The sequence below is a fragment of the Notothenia rossii genome (assembly GCF_949606895.1).
Source record: "Notothenia rossii genome assembly, chromosome: 10".
Lineage (NCBI taxonomy): Eukaryota > Metazoa > Chordata > Actinopteri > Perciformes > Nototheniidae > Notothenia > Notothenia rossii.
In genome coordinates this window covers 47,491,295-47,513,761 of record NC_136908.1, presented here as the reverse complement: position 1 = coordinate 47,513,761, position 22,467 = coordinate 47,491,295, and the positions used below count along the sequence as shown (strand labels likewise).

At 41.3% G+C, this 22,467-nt stretch overlaps 1 protein-coding gene across 1 annotated transcript in view; it reads left to right on the top strand.

Moving 5' to 3' along the window:
• LOC307021634 (protein O-mannosyl-transferase TMTC2-like) overlaps positions 1 to 21,933 on the top strand; it is a 77,518-nt gene extending 55,585 nt beyond the window's left edge. The window contains exons 8-12 of the mRNA XM_079653948.1: positions 1,633 to 1,754; positions 5,614 to 5,695; positions 7,874 to 7,988; positions 13,378 to 13,441; positions 16,920 to 21,933. Coding sequence (XP_079510074.1) covers positions 1,633 to 1,754; positions 5,614 to 5,695; positions 7,874 to 7,988; positions 13,378 to 13,441; positions 16,920 to 17,129 — 593 coding nt within the window. The 3' untranslated portion in view covers positions 17,130 to 21,933. The remainder of the gene's footprint in view (positions 1 to 1,632; positions 1,755 to 5,613; positions 5,696 to 7,873; positions 7,989 to 13,377; positions 13,442 to 16,919) is intronic.
• The last annotated feature ends 534 nt before the right edge of the window (positions 21,934 to 22,467 follow it).

Sequence of the window (22,467 nt, the reverse complement as noted above, 5' to 3'; positions counted from 1 at the left end):
CAAACTGCTTTTGAACAGTAAGAAAACCAAAGCAATGCTTTTTGCTCCCAAGTCAGCGTCCTCTTGCCTCTCCATTGACACCCTTGATGGCGTCTCTGTTGAGTTTGTTGATATCTACAAATATCTTGGCTTTTGGTTGGACAGTAGTCTGAACTTCAAACACCATATCGAAGTTCTAACAAAGAAATTGAAATTCAGTCTTGGCTTCCTTTACAGACTTAAATGTTGTTTTTCAACTTCATCCCGTAAAAGGTTGGTCTCTGGCTTATTCCTGTCCCAGCTGGACTACGGTGACACCATTTATAGATTTGCCTGTCCCACTGTCTTGGCCAAACTTGACCCACTCTACCATGCTGCACTGCGTTATATATCAAATGCACCCTATAGGACTCATCATTGCACACTGTATAGCCTAACTGGATGGTCCTCACTCACTATGCGTAGGATGCAGCATTAGTTTTTATTAATGTATAAAGCCATTTTAGGAAATCTTCCACTCTACATATGTGCCAGATTTGCTCCAGTTTGTGACTTTTACAACCTCAGATCCAGTGCCTGGATACGGTTCCAGGTTCCTGCTGTGCGGACTGAGGCTGGAAAAAGGAGTCTCTTTTATTATGGTCCTTGGTCTTGGAATGACCTTCAATCACGCCTCAAACTGACGGCACTTGTTTCTATAGCCTGTTTTAAATTGAAGTTGTCAGAAGTCCTTACCACCAGCTGCTCTTGCAGTAATAAGTAGTGCCTTTCTTACTGTCCTAATGTGCACAATGTAGTAACTGCTTTTTTTCGTCTTTTGTTTTCTTAGTTATGTTCTCTGTATTTTATATGTTTGTGTTATGTGTAACGTTGCTGCCTTCTTGGCCAGGTCAGCATTGTAAATGAGATTTTATCTCAATGCTTTTTATCTGGTTAAATAAAAAAAATAAAAAATAAAATAAAAGTTCCGGGTACGTGCTTTCGTAAGCACGTACCCGGAAGAATGAAATGGATGATGACGTTTCACCAACGAGGCGTTTTGGGGAGGTATTTTCCGTGTTAGAGTTTTACTCGCTACAGCGTGCGTTGACGCTTGGCGGTGGGCGTGTCTGAAGCTTGGGGAGTCAACGCGAGCAAGGCGACCAACAACGGGTGATTCACTGCTCGCAGCATACACGTGGTTTGATTGGCTAGCAGTTGTACTGGCAGATTTTCATAAACGGGATTTGATTGGCTGACGCTTCCGTCTAGACGCGAGCAACGCATAGCTACGCTCCCCACAATGCAGTTCGGCGAAGCGTGACGTCACCCCATTCAAAGTGAATGGGCAGAAGCATTGAAGCTTCAACGCATGCCGATGTGTGGACGGGCCGTAAGGGTTTTGACTCTGCACACCGTTTACATGCAGAAAAACCTTCATAACACACAAGGGGACGGGTAATAATCGGAAAAGCATGACATGTCACCTTTAAGGGTCATCGCTTCTCAGCCTTTTGGCTAAGATCAAGTGTAGTATCTGTTCTTATCAGTTTAATATCTGATACGTCCCCTATACGGGGGCTATATATTAAATGTGCATATTGTGCCTAAGGCTATTCATTTAATGTCCTACGTAAAACACTAATCTTGCCTCCTGCTCTGTGTTGTTTTCAGGAGAGGCATACATGAGGCTGAGCCGGCTGGAGGAAGCAGGCCACTGGTACAGAGAGTCCCTCAGGGTGAAGCCGGACCACATCCCTGCCCACCTGACGTATGGCAAACTGCTGTCCATCATGGTGAGCACACACACACACACACACACACACACACACACACACACACACACACACACACACACACACACACACACACACACACACACACACACACACACACACACACACACACACACACACACACACACACACACACACACACACACACACACACACAGGGAGAATCATGAGGTGAGCCCAGGCTCTGAAATGACTGCAGTGGTTAACTACTTGGCAGAGTTTAATTAAACGGGACCTGAAGAGAAATGAATAATTCATATTGAGCGACTTATAGGAGCGAAGCGGACCCACGCTATCGATTGTTCTGCAGAGCCTGGAGAACTGTGATGATTGTTATGAGGTGTGAGCTCCCCACTCTGAGAGCTGCATGCTTAACAAGCTCTCCCCCCCGATCAGAAGTCAGCTAGAGGAGTTGTGATGCATTCATGAATATAGTGTTCGACCTCTAGCCAGACTAGTTGCATGAAAAGAGGATTACACAGTGAGAAAGAAGAAATGAAAGAAGCGATTAATACCTTTTCGATGGCCTTGGATCGACCCTGATCTAGGACTGATGCCAAATAGCTTAACAAATATATATATAGCTCTATAATTTCTCTTCTGAAGGTCGCAGACGTGGAGAGTGCGTCTGGATGAAAGCTATCTCTCTGTGTTTGGATGAGTTCCAGATTTGTCTGTGTTTTCCATCCCTCCCAGGAGACATCAAGGGCACAAAAGTTTGCCTAACTTCTCCCAAACGTTACCTTTCTCCCCCCCCCCCCCCTCCAATGTTTGTTCTGTACAGGAAAAGCTCCCACTTCCCGCCCTCCAACCACCTCGACCACTCCACAAAAACAAAAACAGCGCTTACAGATGTGTTCACAGCTGAGTCAAGTTTAGATGTGGGAGTTGAACTGTCTCCCCCCCCCCCAGAGATGTTGGCCCCCTTCCCTTCCTCAGGCCTGGGTGCTGAGGAAACCTTCAGGGTCTGACAGAGCTGCAGCTGCAACTTCTGATCATTTCCTATCTTTGTTGAAAGATTTGAGGATACACACACACACATTCACGTTAAGAACAGGTTCAGATGAGAGTGGCCCGGTGTGGCTGGACATCTGCTACCCCCCCCTCAGGCTCAGCACTGCTGATTCATGCAGGGCCCCGACTCTCAGAGGCCCCCTTCCAGTACTACAGGGCTTAAGGAACAGGAGATTGGATGGACCCCAGACAATGGGCCAGTGGACAGGCTTATAACGCAATTACTCTCCTTCCTTATTGAATCACTCCACCAGCTACATTTTTGCCGAAGTCAATCGACTATACAGACAAGGTCAAACTGAAGTCTTGTACTTTGGTTTACCCCGACGTGTAATGTAATCAGGGTTGGGTTGTAACGGAATACATGTAACGGCGTTACGTAATCAGAATACAAAAATCAAGTAACTGTATTCAGCTCGCGTTACATTTGAAAAACGAGTAATCTGATTACAGTTACTTTCGTAAACCAGAAGTGAATACATTTTGGAATACTTATTGGAATTATTGGTGGAAAGATTTCCTCACAATATTTAATATTCATTATTAAAGGTACAGCCGAATCATCACAGCACACAAAAACTTTTACCGCCGCAGATGGAGCAAAAAAGGGAGTGTTTGAAAAAAAAGGGGCGGGTCCGCTCAGTGAAACAATAACAACGAAACATGGAGGAACAAAAGTCTGCGTTTAAGTCGTGTGTGTGTAGAGGTGTGTGTGGTTAAAACACATCAGCCTGCGGTCGCCCTTTAGCCTTATGATTCTGAAGGTATACACAGTGAAGGCGGTGTGTGAAAGGCACTGCACGCTCGTCTTCTCAGAGACTGAGTTAACCCTCCCGCTGCCTCCTGGTGCTGCAGAGATTTCATGAAGTGAAGGAGGTTTTCCTTCTATAAAACAGCTGTAAGCAGCAGATACTGTGAGTGTCACGGAAATGAATTCATAGATCAAGGCAGACTGGTGCACAGAGTCTCCGGTTTTGCCGATCCGGTGCTTAAACAAATATAGCTCTACACCCCTGGCTGACATGTCGTTAAAATGAAGTCCGAGTTCGACATTTTAATTAATGTCCTGCCAACACTGGCAGGACAGAAAGCGACAGGCCCGTTCTAAGCCGTGTCCCTCACTCCTCACATCCCAAGCTGCATCCCCAAAAAGTTTATTATGTTGTTGCATCGTTTCAGATGTTATGTTTGTGTTGTGCTCTTGATAAGCCATTAAAACAGTAAAAACACGTTCAGTTTCCTTTTGCTTTTTGTGTCTCCTGTTCACCAAAACATAGCATCTGTGATGGAAAAAGAAAGTAATCCAAAAGTAATCTAAAAGTAATCTGATTACTTTTTTAAGACGCGTAACTGTAACTGTATTCGAATTACTTTCAGAGCCATGTATTCAGTAATCAGTAACTGATTACATTTACAAAGTAACCCTCCCAACCCTGAATGTAATGCAGTACTTTTGAGCAGTACACATTAACTTTCAAAGTGCCCATTATTGAATCCACAATATTTACAGTTGCAACCTGATAGTGTTGAGCACGTCCACATCCTTCAGCAAATAACAAGTGCACTTTAAGCCACTAATGTAGCCTCATTACTCCCCAAGGTCAAAGTGATTCATAATAAGTCCAGTGTAACATTAGAGCCCTGCTGTCTGTCAGAAAGCTGCAGTCAGATGGGTGTGGCGTGTTGAAGGGAGAGCTGTGGTCTGTCCACACTAAGCTGAGTTATGAAGTTGAACTCAGCTGTGCATTTAGATATATTCAGCATTGTTGCTAAATTATGCAGAAACAAAGACTTACACAGCAATACATCATTTGAAACAAGAGCTTCAAGTTTTTGATAGTGTTTCAAAATAACATGATTAACATTGACCTTAAACCTTTCATACATGGACTATAGTTCAGTTCTGATGGATGTCTGGGGAAATGGTTCATTGAATTTAAAGAGCAAAGTGCCAAAGAAAATGTGAAATAAGCCATGGAGGCCTGATCCTCGCTCGTTCATTTGGAGCGATTGGGATTGTATGGGAAAAAAGTAATGAAGCAAAGCTTATAGGTCCAGTCCTCTCATTTCTTGTTTCATTGGCAATATGGAAGCATGAAACACAAGAGGTGGAGAGAGCTCACACACACACACACACACACACACACACACACACACACACACACACACACACACACACACACACACACACACACACACACACACACACACACACACACACACACACACACACACACACACACACACACACACACACACACACACACACAAACCTTTTGAAGGTATGGCTAGGCATGTGAAGTGGTGTACTGTATTCTTTATGAGCAGCAGTTTCCTGTGTGTAGCTGTGCGTGCCTGTGAACAGTTGTTGCACAGCTGTATTCATGATATACACTTGTGTTGCATACACTGATGATATTCAACTTATGTATTTTTCACATTGTATCCCGCCCACTATCATTTCTAACTAGAGACACACAATATATTTGTTATGGTCATTGTGATGTCTTGGGCATTAAACACATTGTGAAAGACTGAGATATTGCAGTTAGATAATTGAAAGAAGTAGAACTAGTGTGGGTAGAAAATAACTATAAAATATAACTGCCATTCTTTATTGTATTGGGCTTTTGTGTTTTGTTAATGTAATGTAATGTATTTAATAATAATAAGGTCATAGTGTTTTATTCTATCTTTGCAGTTTACTACAATCAGCAGAAAGGCAGAACTAAGCTCTTTAATATCTGCGTAAATATTACTGGTGACAAAACAATGTTTTTGCAAGGAACTAATTATGAACTTGAATATCAGTTGCAATCAATGATTTCCTTCCTTTTCCTTTTAGGGGCAGAAGACCGAAGCAGAGAGGTACTATCTGAGAGCTATTCAGCTGGACCCAACTAAAGGAAACGGCTACATGCACTACGGTGAGAACAGAAATCAAAGGTTTCCCTTGCAAAACAATTCCAGCAAAGCCTGTTGGACACATTCAATCATAAATATACAGTATGCATGACCTCAAAATGTGTGTGGTTGTCAGAGCTATGTGAATGCAATGTGAACTCCTTTTCAAACAACTTGCCTGATTGCCTGATCCAAACATCTGTGCAGCCTTTAAGCTTTACTGTAATGCCCAGGCTTTGCTGCAGTAAGCCGTACTCAGGTAATCATTAGGGTCTTTAGACTCTTATCCCAGACCTATACTTTGTAATGTCAGACGCAGTCATTAAACGCCCCAGGTCCTCTTAAAACTTAAAACCGCCCTGGTCTAAGCTCATAGCTCATGTAATCTGATAAGGGTTTTTGAAAATAATCAAATCAGTGTTGTCATTATTTGGAAGTGTCAAATACCGTGCTGTTTTTTATACATTTTCTCAAACATATTATCTTTCATCCAATCCTGTCCTTAGTGTTGGTATCAGTGCTAGGAGTGTTTGAGATATTGCAGATGGTGCAAACATGCAAACATGCATGTTTGCTATCTGAGTGTGGGGAAAGGATCAGAGTACACTGTTTACCATTGGGGAGATAGAGTACAACATGATACTGAGTTCCGCTTGTGCTGCTGTTAATGCAGTTCTTCATATCATCCTGCAGCTCCATGTGGCTATCATCAGGATATTCATTCACAGGAAATGAAATCCGTCCCAAAGCACCATTCTGCGTCTCCTCTTCCTTATCTCTCTCCGTCCCTCCTGGTGCTTTCTCTAGATATCTCTGCGTTCTAGTTCAGCCTGGTCCCTGGCAAGGCATTCCTTGCTGTCTATGGACCAAGCTGTTTCCCCTTAAACTATTTTTCTCCCTCTCTGGCTATTTTTCTTTTTTCAATGTTATCTTGTAGCTTCATGCTATAGGTGATGTTTGTTTGGGCCGGTCCCCTCCTTTATCGCACATCTGGCTGCTCTAGCTATCCTGGGTTCACTGGATGAGCTCCAGGTGTGAGTGTGCAAGGAGTGATGCTATCTGTCCACATTATAACACAACGGATGCACACAAAACACATACGTGAGAGAGAGTGCGAGGAAGCGAGGACACAGAGGGTGATAGCTAAGAAGCGGCCCCCTTTCCTGCCATTGTTCACAGTCCTTTATTTTATTGCAAACTGTCCTTAATATGACCCGCTTCTAATGACTCTGCTTTGGTGTCCAATGCCTTGTTTTTGGCATGTGAATTCAGTTGAATTTGAGTTCAAGAAAAGACAACAGACGCACTCTAATGAATACTCCCCTAATTCCCCTTCCACTTCCTACACTCGGTAGCATCTGCAGCCGAGATCTGCTGTTCATTTATATCAGTGAGGAGGCAGAGGATTGTGGGTGCAGCACCAGGTGGCCGGACTCCCACAGGAGAGCACATGAAACACCTCCATCTCATCTGTGCTCTCAAACATCATCCAGCAAGACAAATAATCCTTCCACATTTCTCTCACTGTCTCTTCTTGTTGCATTTCCTGTATTACTCTACAGACTGTTTATTTCACCCCATTCATCTTCCTTTGCCTCTCAGCAGATGTCCACCTGTCTGTCAGAGCTTCTCCAAACGCTTTTCCAATCGTTCTTATATCCTTGCGTTGTTTGTTAAGCGTGTTAGCATGCTTACATTTTCTGATTATTAATTGATTCATTGTCAAGGGATCCCCAATATATTGCAGTCATGGATGACTTGCTATGAAATGAGATACTGACATTAAAAAGTGGTTCAAATGTCAATTATAACCAAAAGAGTGGCCCGTTATGGTGGCCCAGGAAATAAATTCATGGGATAACCAAAACCAGGAGACATCTAGGAACCATGAAAATCTGTAAAGACAGGATATGGATGCCAAATTGAATGGCAATCCATACAAAAGTTATCAAAAGTATTTTAATATAAAAACGTGAATGTTAACCTGTTGTTGGCCATAGGGGATCAATTGGGGTTCACCCTCTGGGGAACATGAATATCTTTACAAAAATCAACATTAAGTGATCCAATAGTTGGACAAACCAACCAATAGAACAACACTGCCTTTCATAACGACATACCATAGGTACAAATCATGAAAAATATGTTTTTTTTCTACCCAAAAATATAAATGCTCTTTCTCCGTCGTCCCCTTTCTGCAGGTCAGTTCCTCCTGGAGCAGTCTCGTCTCAGCGAGGCGGCGGAGATGGCGGAGCGAGCGGCGGAGCTGGATCAATCAGAGTTTGATGTGGTCTTCAGCGCGGCTCACATGCTCAGGTTGGCTAAACTGCTGACTCTGCAAGTGGAGTTTCCCCTCTTGGAAAAAAAGCATACAGTACAGAAAGTCTAATGATCGTGTATGTCAAGAAATGTTGAGGTTTTTACAGACTTTGTGGCTTTATTCTTAACCACTGCCATTTAATAGGCACCCTTGAAATATGAATTATACTGATGTTATAGAATAGTAAATGTCCTCTCTATGAAAATTGTTGCCATAAAAGCTGTTATGTATTACATATATAAACAGCAGTACCGTTTCAGTCCATCATAGTGATGTCTGAGTCCAAGTCTTGTAAAGATGCCATCAGAGAATTTTCCGTACAAAATTGGCAAGCACTTGAATAGACAGCGTATAAGTGTTAAAACGTGTTATTCCCAGCAACTCAAGGAAATATTGGCGCGATGTGACTTCATTCCTTTTTGCTCTATATATCTGGAAAAGTCATTACTACTCTCTAGCATTCATCTCAATGCAGCAGCACAGAGGATTTGTTCAAGTTGAAAGTCTCAGGGTTTGGCTAGAGTTTCGTTTAGTAAGTGAAAATCTAAATGGCAGATCATTCTGCTCTAAGTGGTTATTTTCATGTGAGGCTGACCGTGACATAAATCCAGACCCATAAGGGTTAGAGTTTGATGGATGAGACACACTGTCAGCAGCTGGAAACTGAAACTGCTGATAATAAATGTGACCAACAGATATTGACTGACTATGAGAAGGAATCAAATAAAGATCAGGGATCAGTGTGAGGAATCATTTTACTTTAAATGTTTATTTACCAAGTCACTAACAAAGCATTTGTTATGTAACTGTTTTGGAAAAAACCCTAATGCCTCTTTTTCTCACCTATTCTACTTTCTTAAAAAATTACTTTTTATGACATGTTCCAAAACTGTCACTATATCCTGCCAGTAGTGCATGAGACAGATCATCTATATAAAAAGCATTTGCCTCACTCTTTTCTATAAATAGGATAAACAATAACATCATCTTGATGAATCTGGGATCTGGGATCAGTGCTGCCAAGTTGGACAGTTTAATTGTTTTTTAACAAGCAGTGAATGACAATGAGAATCCTTGTGTGTGCTGTATCTTAAAAAAGGCTCCAGGAGCACGAGGATGAGGCAGAGGAACCCGATTGTTCACAGATTGTCAAGTCTCATGAACTGCTGTCAGGATGTAGTAACAGTTTAAGCAAACATGAGAACATTTTATCTAAAAGGTAGCTGCAGCTTAAAACCAGACTTCCTGAATGTTCATTTACATTTCCTAAAGAAACAAAGACAAAGGAAGCACACTAAGATGATGACTGATAGCTGGTCATCAACTCCAGTGAACCCCTGAAAAAGTGTTGCATGAGGGTTCTTAAGGCATCATTTACTTGAGTCACAGTCTTATAAATATTAATCACCATGTCGGGAAACAATGGTTTCCTTGACTTTATTAACTTTGGCACTGCAAAGTCCGGTTCTTGTGCTATTTGGATCCAATGTAATGTATGGATCAGATTAACTGTTGAGTCCTCATGAAACCACCTGTACGATGCAAGGGCAGACTCTCTTGGTTAAGTAGTTCTTGCATTATGGAAATGTCTCTCCTCATGATACACTGATAAATAATAAGCAAAGCATTGGCAGTAAGCTGGTCGTAGTAGTAAAGTAAGTCCTAGATTTTGGGCATATTAGATTTTTTGTAATCCAAATGTTCCAAGTTGATGATGCAGTATATTATATTATCCATTAACCCTCCTGTCGCGTTCGTTTTTCTCCTTTACTTTGGTGTTCCCGGTCAAATCTGACCCGTCGGTTTTATCTGCTCTTACATTAACATAAGAAGCATTTATCATCACCACATTTCCTTTAAAATCAAATCAAATTAAGTTTTATTTATATAGCACATTTAAAAGCGATTACATGTGCTGTACATGTAATAAAAACACATTACTACAATCACAATAAAAGACAATAATTTACAACAGAAATATAAAAAACACAGGGAAATGTCAGGAGTCGTGCTCCGCTCTGACTAGAAGGCCAGAGAGAAGAAGTGTTTTTTAGTGAGGATTTTAAAAACCCTAGTGCCTGGGCCAGCTGCTGCGAAGGCTCGGTGACCTCGGGTTTTGAGCCTGGTCTTAAGCACTATCAGCAACAGCTGGTCAGCAGACCTTAAAGCTCTGGCTGGGGTTTAGCGATGGAGGAGTTCTGCTATATATGCTTTAACACCCTTTTAAGGTGTCAACAATGTCTAAGACTACTGGTTCACATGAATGACTGCAGTGAATATACCAAGAATAGACACTGAAAATCTATTCCAAATGTCAATCTTGGTGTGTACTATCTGACGGATGAACATAATCTATGGTTACTCATTAATTTACTAGTGAGGTCATTTTTGACAGGGGACATCATGGCCGTTACATACTTGAATAAACCACGGAGAACTCACTGAAAGTGGTGATCAACTATTTGATATGTTCAAATGCCTGGTATCATAAGGTCTTAAAGCAATCTGATGTAAATTACAATATTTATGACTGATCATAGTAGTGAATTGGTCAGATCAACCAGAACACGACAGGTGGGTCACCACCGAGGCATTTTTAGAGCAAATACAGAGTAATGTCCCAACCTTTATTGTGCCAAGGACCGCCAGATACATTCAAATAAAATTGCGGACCGGTTGTCAATTTTAGCTGATCTGAATATTTATTCACCAGCAGGTGGCAACAGAGGCTAATTGTATTTAACAGCCTGAAGAAATACCAATATGCATCCAAAACATATTAATAACGTTTAAAACCAGGATACAATTAAAACCAAAAATTAGGACCGCTTTACAAATATTAATATAATATATAATATAATATAGCCTAATATACAGTGGGGCAAAAAAGTATTTAGTCAGCCACCAATTGTGCAAGTTCTCCCACTTAAAAAGATGAGAGGCCTGTAATTTTCATCCTAGGTATACCTCAACTATGAGAGACAAAATTAGAAGAAAAGAAATCCAGAAAATCACATTGTCTGATTTTTAATGAATGAATTGGTAAATTCCTCTGTAAAATAAGTATTTGGTCAATAACAAACAAACAAGATTTCTGGCTCTCACAGATCTGTAACTTCTTCTTTATGAGCTTCCTCTGTCTCCTCTGTCTTCCACTTGTTAACTGTATTAATGGCACCTGTTTGAACTCGTTATCAGTATAAAAGACACCTCCCATCCCAGAACCACACGGGGGGACCTAGTCAATGACCTGCAGAGAGCTGGGACCGAAGTAACAAAGGCTACCATCAGTAACACACTACGCCGCCAGGGACTCAAATCCTGCAGTGCCAGACGTGTCCCCCTGCTTAAGCCAGTACATGTCCAGACCCGTCTGAAGTTTGCTAGAGAGCATTTAGATGATCCAGAAGAGGATTGGGAGAATGTCATATGGTCAGATGAAACCAAAATAGAACTTTTTGGTAAAAACTCAACTAGACGTGTTTGGAGGAGAAAGAATGCTGAGTTGCATCCAAAGAACACCATACCTACTGTGAAACATAGGGGTGGAAACATCATTCTTTGGGACTGTTTTTCTGCAAAGGGACCAGGATGACTGATCCGTGTAAAGGAAAGAATGAATGGGGCCATGTATCGTGAGATTTTGAGTGACAACCTCCTTCCATCAGCAAGGGCATTGAAGATGAAACGTGGCTGGGTCTTTCAGCATGACAATGATCCCAAACACACCGCCCGGGCAACGAAGGAGTGGCTTCGTAAGAAGCAGTTCAAGGTCCTGGAGTGGCCTAGCCAGTCTCCAGATCTCAACCCCATAGAAAATCTTTGGAGGGAGTTGAAAGTCTGTGTTGCCCAGCGACAGCCCCAAAACATCACTGCTCTAGAGGAGATCTGCATGGAGGAATGGGCCAAAATACCAGCAACAGTGTGTGAAAACCTTGTGAAGACTTACAGAAAATGTTTGACCTCTGTCATTGCCAACAAAGGGTATATAACAAAGTATTGAGATGAACTTTTGTTATTGACCAAATACTTATTGTCCACCATAATTTGCAAATAAATTCTTTAAAAATCAGACAATGTGATTTTCTGGATTTTTTTTTCTCATTTTGTCTCTCATAGTTGAGGTATACATAGGATGACAATGACAGGCCTCTCATCTTTTTAAGTGGGAGAACTTGCACAATTGGTGGCTGACTAAATACTTTTTTGCCCCACTGTAGGTGGCAACAGTGGCTAATTGTATGTAACAGCCTGAACAAATAATAGAACAATATGCATCCAAAACATATTAACAACGTTTTAAAACCATGATACAATTAAAACAAATTAGGACCTCTGTACACATATTGATATAACTGAAATGTCAGGGAGACCCCTGGGCTTGTTTGCCAGCCATAATAACGTTATACCGGGGCATTCGTTCCGGTGCACTCCGACAGCATTTAGCACTACATCAAGATTAAGATTAAACTAACTTATTTTGGGAACACCCATATACAGTACCTATGGAGTTGGCCAGATGTGTGTAAATTACTGTTCATGGTCATTTGAAAACAAATGCCGTTGTTGGACACACACGAACACACCGAACATACACACACACACACACACACACACACACACACACACACACACACACACACACACACACACACACACACACACACACACACACACACACACACACACACACACACACACAGCGGAGCTGAGCAGAGCACATACACACACACACATCATGCGCCTTTGTGACCGGACATTTCCTTCATACAACGAGTAATAGGGGGCGTTCGATGTGTGTGTGTGAAACATATCAGCCTGCAGTGGGGAACACAGTGAAGGCGGTGTGTACGCGCTGGTGCTGCACTTCTCAGAGGGTGCCTCCTGATGCTGCAGCCATTTCATGAAGTGAAGGAGGTTTTAAAAATAAAAAAAATAGCTCTACACCCCTGGCCGCAATGTCCTCAAAATGAAGTCCGAGTTCGAAATATATCTCAAATAATGTATGCACTGCATTTCCCCACATAAACACAACAGTCTGCGATTAAACGGTTGTCTCCTGTGTGCTCCACTTCCTATTGGCGCACCGGTAACTTTCTCTGTGCACGAGAGGCTGAGACCTTATGCTAACCAATTTTGATTTATTTTGTATGTTTTGGATGAAATAATATGACTGTTATAGGTGCGAAAATTCATTAATTTCTTTTTGATAAAATATTTTTAAATATTTATAATTCTGCAAATATTACGATAAACTCACAGCTATTTCGCGGTCTGGCAGTAACAGAACCCCTGATGTATACAGTACGATGAGCTCAGTGTAATAATGTGTATTAATCTAATCTGTGTTCTGACTCTTTGTTTCTCCATGTTTCCTCCCTATAGACAGGCCAGTCTGAATGAGGCAGCAGAGAGACAGTACGAGCGAGCAGCAGGCCTCAGACCAGATGTGAGTACCTGGGCTGGTGGGCCTGTCAGCGCATATCATGGAAACACACACACACACACGCCTGTACTGTAAATTCAATTTACAACATGCTACGTGTTACTCATCATTCTGACATTATTTTATAGTACTGTTGTTCCTGGCAAACAGGGAATATGAAGTGGAAACTATGCTCTGTTCACCGCTGTGAACCGGTGCCTGGATGCTCTCATGCAAACACAGAGATCCCAGAGAGAGAAGAGAGAAGAGCTCTGTGTTACTGTCGCTGTTTTTCAGTTCACACATTCAGCTTCAGAGTAAATACTTGATCATCACAGTATAGTGTAACAGAGCCTTGAGGGGTATCATGTCTCTCAGAGTCAGCACATGTGGTGGAGGAAGGTATGGCTATTATATCCTGTTGAAGTATCAGTCCTTCAGAGGGACAGGGTCTGGGAGGGGGAGTCATAGCGACCCCTGTGCTTTCTGACAGGACTTCCTGCAGTCATCTGTCATGTTAGTGCGCTCAGCGAGGGTCTGCTCAGTGACTACTGATACCACTGCATTCAGGAGGGAGCGTTACACTTCCATCTTCATGCCCTTCACTAACGTAACTAATGTTATTTCACCGCACCCTTTATAGCTACTTTTATTGTCTAAATGTAGATTTGTAAATGTCAAATCACGATTTTTCTGGTCACTATACCGCAATTAACCATATTATCCTGATAACCATCAAGATATGCTTACAAGTCTTAAGATGGCACTAACACATAGTGGATTCAATTTATATTACATTTTCTTAAGAACATTCTTATTGCATAACATGCAGTAAAATAAAACAAAGCAAATTTAAACAAGTTACATTTGTACTACTACTACTACTACTACTACTACTACTACTCATTATGAGAGATTCTCTATTCCAACTAACATGACGTTAGCAAACATGTACTGCTATTTCATATTTGTTACTTTTAGATAACTACGTTCTTTATTATTTTATCCATCATTTTAACCATTTATCCTTGGCTTCTGTTTCTACTCTATTACTTACTGTAGCTATTTCAACCATGTGTCCATTATAGGACTTTTATTTAACAGTTTCAATTGTTTCACTTTATTCCCTGTTGGCTTGCTTTCTTGGTTTCACACACTGTCAATGGCAACACATAGAGTTCAAGTGTATTTTTTTATTTTTAAATGTGCTCCTTTAAAATGTTTCCTCACACCTACTGACAACAGCTGAACAGTAATGGCTGAGAATCACTGCTTTAAAACAGTTGCCTTTTTTGGATTAGGTCTGCCTGTCTTTTTATATCCTGTTTAAGCCCTAAATCTGAGTAAGTCCATAGAAGAATACTGGTTGTCCATTTCAATTTGGTTAGCCATGTGTTCTTTCTGGAAGAAAATCTCCAAGTCAGTCATTATCATTCACAGTCTAGAAGCATTCATGTGCACATTCAGACACGCTAAGGGCTCCTCTTGTCATTTGTCTCAAAGTAAAGCACCTCTTGACATTTCCTTGCCCACGTAGTGACCGTCAGTCTCTCAAACATCAACTTAATCCAGAAGCATTCGAGTCATGGAAGATTCAGCTCTTACTCTACGTGTTAGGAAACGCAACGATTGTGTGCCGACAGGAAAAGGTGCAAGTATAGTTTTCATTTTGCACACATTGACTGAAATGCTTATTTGCACCACTATATGTACTGACAATGGTCATTCTAGGGGTCCTCATGAAACAGTATATAGACCATACGGTACTTGCATATAAAAAGGATGACATATCGTGGTTATTTTTCCTTTAATATAAAGTTCTTATCCTTAAAATGTGAGTCTTTTTTTATTTAGCAATAGCTGTGATTACTGTGTTAACAGCAAGCATAAAGTATTGTAACATCAAATACCCCTGAGCAGCTACACTGGCAGAAATACGAGAGAAGAGAATGTATCTGTTTACAGAGCAGCAAAACAAAAGCACACATTTTTTAGTAAAAAGATAATTACATCCACAATCTTAGTTCATGCTACAGGGTTTTTTTTAGAGCAAGGCACGCAAGTGATTTGTTATATTGCCGGGGAGTGGGTGTGCAACCTTTTGCCTGAAACTACTAAAATATTTGCATAGCGTAATTCAACTTTGTCGAAAAACAACAACAAATCAGTAAGAAATTATTCAAATCAGAGTGTTTCATAGGGGTGGAAGGGACCTTTAAGGATTATATAACTTTTAGGAAAATATGATAAAGGTTTACAGTAGTGCAGGGTGCATCTCTAGAGCTACCACAGGCAGATGCTACCTTAAAAAATACTGTATATCCAACATGTGTAATAACTTAGATCACTCAGTATTAATGAAAGAGCAACCCAACGTTATATATAGTCGTTTCAGTCAAAAGAAAGTAACAAATGGCCTTACTCAATGACTCTGTCTGCCTTCCCGTACACAGAGCATAGGCAAGGCTCTGTTTCTGATGATGGAGCCCGGTTTGTGTATTGCATATCAGCTCATTGTTTAGAATGGCAAAGGGACGCTCATTTATCTAGCTTAGTACAATATGTTTCAGCTGCTCTCTCACTGGTACAAAAAGCAGAGCAAGGGATTTGGAGCACTTTGAAATGTAACTGCTTGGTACATTCATTTGTTGCACTAGGTGAAAAAAACAACCCGACTGGATGAAAAGAGAGCATTGGTACTGCACTGCAGCTCCTCTCTGCATTCATTACGGAACTCTCCAGCGTGTTCTTGAAATATTCCAGCTCCTCAAGCATTCATTTGTTACATGAGGTGAAAAAAAAAAAAACTTTTGAGTAGTGGAATGTAAACAAGGGACAACCCAATGTTGAGAAGAGACTCACAGTTGTGTTTGGGAAGAGAACATCTGTGAAGTAGTTGCTAAGAATATGTCAGGCACCGAGGACGCTGATGAGCTGCCGACTGCTTTATGAAGAGGTCTGTATTGAGTCATGTCTGTGACCTGTTTTTTTTTTTGTGAACTGGTACACTATTGATGGTCAAATGGTCTAATTTGGCAACTAGTTGATGTGGTATTTTTTCTTTTTTTAAAGGACTCCAGAAAGATGTAAAAAATGTATCACAAAAACTACTCCCAGCCATAGACAATCTGTACCCATTTGTCCACTGTGGCACTATAAAAGGGTGTCCTTTTGTCTTTGACAATGCCTTAGGTGCAATTTAATGCATATTAGATTTTCTAAGCCTTAAACTAATTTCACCAGAGACCTTTCCTTAATCCACTCTCCATTTAAATAAAAACTGGCAAGCTTCCTAAAACATGTTTATGTCTTACATAACTGTCTGTGTCCAATGTGGAGCTGAGAAGGGCAAGTTTGAAATAGTTTGCCCGGACAAATGACACAGAGGTGGACACAGTTGCGGTATTCCTGTACAGTAACCCTGAACGTCCTCACAACTGACTGTAATGTAAACATGCAGCACTCTGCCCCTGTTTGTCATGGTGTCTTTTCCCTCTCTTAGTACCCGGCTGCTCTGATGAACCTCGGGGCCATCCTCCACCTGAACGGGAAGCTTCCGGAAGCGGAGGCCAACTACCTGCGTGCTCTCCAGCTGAAACCTGATGATGTCATCACCCAGTCCAACCTGCGCAAGCTGTGGAACATCATGGAGCGGCAGGGGCTCCGGGTCAGGGGAGGGGCCCGGGGAGCAGGGGAGAGAACTTCTAACTGAGAGCTGCTCTGTTCTCTGTGATGACAGTGTGTCCTCCAGGCATTTACAGGACAATATAATGAAAGAGTTGGAGGCTAAACTCTCTACAAGACGGGAGAAACTAATCTTTTATGCGATCTGACCTGTGATCGTTGTGGAAGACAGCTTAAGGCTTGGCATGTTTGAGATTCAAGTGTAAAGCGCTGAATGGTCAACAGCAGTCCTGATTGGTGGATCAAACCACTGATATTACTTACTGATGTTAAGTCGGCAAATAACTGCAAAGTCCAAAAGAAAACGTTTTGAGAAGGAACGTCTCAAAAAGCAGCTGAATATTACTTTAATATGATAAAAAAAAATTGTGCTTTTGTTTTAAAGCACTTAATTTGAAGGAGGATGTAGCCAACTATTTAAATAATTTCCGTGGAATGGGTTTGCAAGTGGTCAGCACTGATGAGTGAGTGATGCCAGCTGGTTGTGTTAAAAGTGAAATCCAACCATTTCAAGCATCAAGTCTTATTACAGGTAATTGTGAATACTTTCGCATTTATGAAAATAATTTGTAAAAGACTGCCGCTTCAGAGGGAGATGTCTAAAAAATTGCCTCAAGTGATGTCACTTTCTGTACAAGTTTCAAAAAGGCAAAAGAAAGGAGTTGGAAACTGATCTGTAGCCCACTCCTCATCTCAGCCCAATTCTAGCTGCTAATACTCTAACACGCCTGAATCTCTGACGAGTTGCATTGTGGTTGATAGGCACCGGGTTGGAAATCGATTTGAAACTGTGCATCGTGAGTTTGACAACTTTAGAGCGCAATGCTAAATCTGTTGAGAAATCTTGAAAATAATCAAACCCTGATTGATACCCTCAGGGTGCTCTTGCCATAAACATATACCATTCAAACAGTAAATGCATAACAATAAAAGCATGCTAAAGCTAAGGCTTGTTCAGGTACCTCCCTCTAATACAGTGCTGTGTATTCACTCGCTTAAACCAATAAAACACCAGGTTAAAACATGAAGCATAGCCAATTCGCATTGTGTTGTCCGAGTCACTGAAGATTGTTTGCACCTGGTGCATTGTAGATGCTTGTGACTGTAAACATGTAAACAGGTCAAGAGGAAACTCCTCAGCGGTGCCAAAGCTTGAACTGAGTCTCTATGCCTCTCGTGCCAAGCAAGAACTGAAACGTGTCGTGTTCCTCGTGTCGATGTTTCATTTCCTGTGATCAAATGATCAGACTTAATTTATTAATACATGTTATTTTATGTGAAAAAGCCAACACTGTGCCGTGGCTGTCACAGTAGCCCACCCTCTCTTATGTCCCCATGTAGATAGGCTACATGACATTTACAATAAAACGTGTTATTTCCCTCTCTGCTCCGGGACATCAGGTTGTGGTTCCTGTCCCAGAATGCCTCTGTGACACAGAGAGAGCTTCTTAGAATGGTGTACAGTGTGTTTTGATGATTGTGATATTTGGTTGAATTATAGAACATGTGTAGCTGGAAATGTGTTGTGTTTTGTAAAGAAGAGTTTTCTGTAATAAAAACATGACTTTTGCCATCAGCAGTGTGATGTCCTCAGGCAGGACCGGCCCTAGACCTTTGGGGGCCCTAAGCGAGCTTTGGCTTGGGGGCCCCCCTCACTCTAGCGCGTTCTCACTACACACAACACGGAACCAACTTTTGTCTTATGATGTTAGCATAAGCACACATATTGTATAAATAAGCATGTAAACACTGTGAACCTAACCTCCTCTAGTGGGGTCCTCACCTGCTCTAGGGGGGTCCAGGGACATGCTCCCCCGGGAAGATTTGTTTTTAAATATTGAAGTTAAAAGCATCAATCTGCTGCACTTTGAGAGCAAAATTAAGAGATCTATGGATACACCTCTCCACACCGGAAGAGGAAACAGAACTGTAAGCAGATTTTTCTTAATGGATATTTTACAAATCACATAATATGTATTCTTGTTTTGTCATAGTATTTCATAACTGTTTTTCATTTATTCTCTCTGGCTGTCCCTCTCATAATGTTCACATAAACACTAGCTGTCAATAGGAATATCATTCAGAAGAATTATAATTTCTTGCAAAAATCTGTCACAAAAAGATGTTGCACATTTAAATTCAGTGTTATGGCAACGTCAGTGGCCAAACAGCCACATTTACTGCTGCAAATCAATCAAACATGCTACCGTCACGTAAAGCGGTGGCAACTATGCCACCCTTTCAGCTGACTTTTTCTCAGAAATACTGTCACATAACATCCATATATTTCAGTGCTAGGTTGATGCTTAGCTAAGCTAACTATGAAACACTTTAACTGACAGGACTCAGGATGAACTGTGTACTGTCAGGCAGCTTCTAGCTTCATGTCGAACAGTAAGTCAACATTTCCCAGAACTTTCTTTGAAATCACCAGGTAACGCTAAAAAACATTACATTTAGATAGTATGAAAAAGTGTTTATTTAATATATCTGGCTAGCTATAGCTACTTGCTAACGGTTTAGCTTACCCCGCGATTCAAAGTAACGTCAACGTAGCTGTAATTTATGCTTTGCTTACATGTTTGCATAACTTGGAAGTTTACTGACATTTACATACCTTGTTTACCTGGCTCAAGTGGTGGCTCTGGGGTTGTTGTGTGAGCTACCACTTGAGAATTGTCGTCTTTTTTAAGAAAAAATGTACTTGAGCCTGAGGCCTACGAAGCCGGTTCAACATAACCTGGATATGTTTGAGTTACCCGGTTTACCTAATCCAAAACAAACGCGCTCTCGCTAAACGGTCCTACGACGGTGGTTATCAACTCGTTAACTCAAGCCAGCTTTGCTCTATCTAGTTATGTGCGCGTTCACATAAAAGGGGCGGGGTTGACAACATTTGACCAATCACAAACATGGAGAAGCGTACTGACAGTGCAGTGTCATACTTCCTGAATGAAAAGTGAACTATAATATTAGACAATTATTAAGACGTTAAACTTTAAACATCCATGACTTAAACACTTTATCCAGGATAAAAGCAACATAGAAAAAAAAGTGTTTGAATGCGTACATTAACAGGTTTATGATATCACTGCCACGTCTAAGACACGAGTGGATCTGACTTTAATTACATTTGACTCGAGTGTTTCATCAACTTAATGTGTTGTTTAAAATAATACTTGATCCAGATTTATTCTTCAGTGGACTAATTAACTCAGTGGTTCTCAAACCTTTTCTGTCATTCCCCACTTTGAACCGGTGGGCCTATTCAAGCCCCACCTGTTCCTCATCGCTCCAATAAAATGGTAGGCCAAGCTTAAAATTGTCAAATGTATCGTTCTAACAAGGGTCTCCAACCTTTTTTAGGATGAGAGCTACTTTCAAAAAATAAAAGAAGTCGTGAGCTACTTTTGCTCCTATTTTGTTTTGTTTTTTGCAATCTATATATTTAGCACATTTTAACATTATTATATGCTTACCTTTAACCTTTGTGTGCTGCTTGGGTCTGTGGGACCCGTTTTCAGTGTTTACTAAAATATAATGTATGCAATTTAATTTTTTTAACCTGCTTTATTTAGAGGGTGGACCTCACATCCTCTAGGGGGGTCCTCGCCTCCTCCAGGGGGGACCTCACATCCTCTAGGGGCATGCTCCCCCAGGAAGATGTTTTTTTAAATGTTGAAGTTAAAAGCATCAATCTGGTGCGCTTTGAGCACAAAAGGAATGTATGGATACATCTCTCAACACTCAGATGAAAGGTAGCTGTATACTTTTCAATAATCCAAACATCTTTAGAATATGATCACAACCAATAAAAAATCCTTTAAACTTCTTTAATCTTATCTTATGTTACCTAGTTAGCATTCTTTCTTTTTATTTATGCATATAACTAATCAGTCCCCTTTTTAAAAAAAAAATTTTTTACTGTCCTATAGTACACATTGGAATGATTTCTTACTTTATTTTTTTACATCAATATTAAATAGATAAAGGTGAAAGGTGTGTTCTTTCTCGCTCTCTCTCGCTTTCTCTCTTTACTCTGTCTTGTTCGCTCACAGAGGCTGTGTGCTCCTCCGTGGCGATGACGGCTTGCGTTAAAAAATAATAATAAACATAGGCCTATTTGTAAAGTGGGGGGACACAAACGGGATTTTCGAAAAGTGTCACTGTTAAACTCCTTATGAAGGTGCCGCTCCACATTGCTTTTCTTCAAGACTTCAACGCTGTTGTGTGTGTGTGTGAGAGCGTTTCACATGTGTGTATGAGAGTTACATATGTCTGTAAAAGATTTTGGTTTCAGTTATGTGTGTGTGAGCAGGCTCGGATTGGCCATCGGGAGATTCGGGACTTTTCCCGGTGGGCCGCGACCGTTGGTGGGCTGCTGCCATCGGTGGGCCGCTGGCTCTGGCATAGGTGGGCCGTGGACTTTCACAGCGCCGCTGAACCGGTACCGCATCCGCCGCCGCAAACACCCGCCGTTGCGAGGCCCCGGCGGCTCCGTCGCAGCGGCGCTGTGAAAATCCACCACCGTTGCGAGTCTCCGGCTGTAACAATCCACTACCGCCCGTGAGGACCCGGGTTCGATTCTGGCCTGAGGTCCAAAAAATGTATTTAAAAAAAAGAAAAACGTCTCCCGTTCATCGCGTCCGCTTGCGACCCACCGATCACATCCCTGCGCCCAAACGCTGAATTAACTATAGTCAAGCAGAAACACATTGAGAAGAGTGTGTCATGTGACTGGATTCGGTGTGATAGATTCCAGAACTAGTTTACATTTAATAGCTTTTGTTTGTTTGACATGTTCAATGTTGAATAATTTAGAAGAAAGCCATTTCCCCCCCCCCCCCCCCCCCCCCCCACACACACACACACACACACACACACACACACACACACACACACACACACACACACAGCTCTCTGCCAGTAATTAGACTTCTCACACACTCCACATGTTGGTATCATCTGATAGAGCAGACATCAAAGAGGCGTAGTCTCACGGCAGGCTTTGCTTTGAGCACACCAGGCTGTAAATATTTAACACATCAAACTTGACTTGAAGAACTCCCAGACCCAGTTTCAAACATCTCAAACTGGAAGTTAGCATAAATCTGTCAGGACATCTCGTCATGCAATCATACAAACACTGTATAAAGAATGATATTCATAGAAACAACCTTTTTTTGAAGCTTGTCTCACCCCGGACTTGGCATCTCAAATACAAAATGTCACTAGAAAAAGAGTAGCATGTGAGATGATCTTTTATTCTGGTTTTGACACATTCAATTGCATTGTGAATATTTTATTCACCAAACATGATGAAATATTAAAAATAATTAGTGTGCGAATGTATGTCACTTGGGATT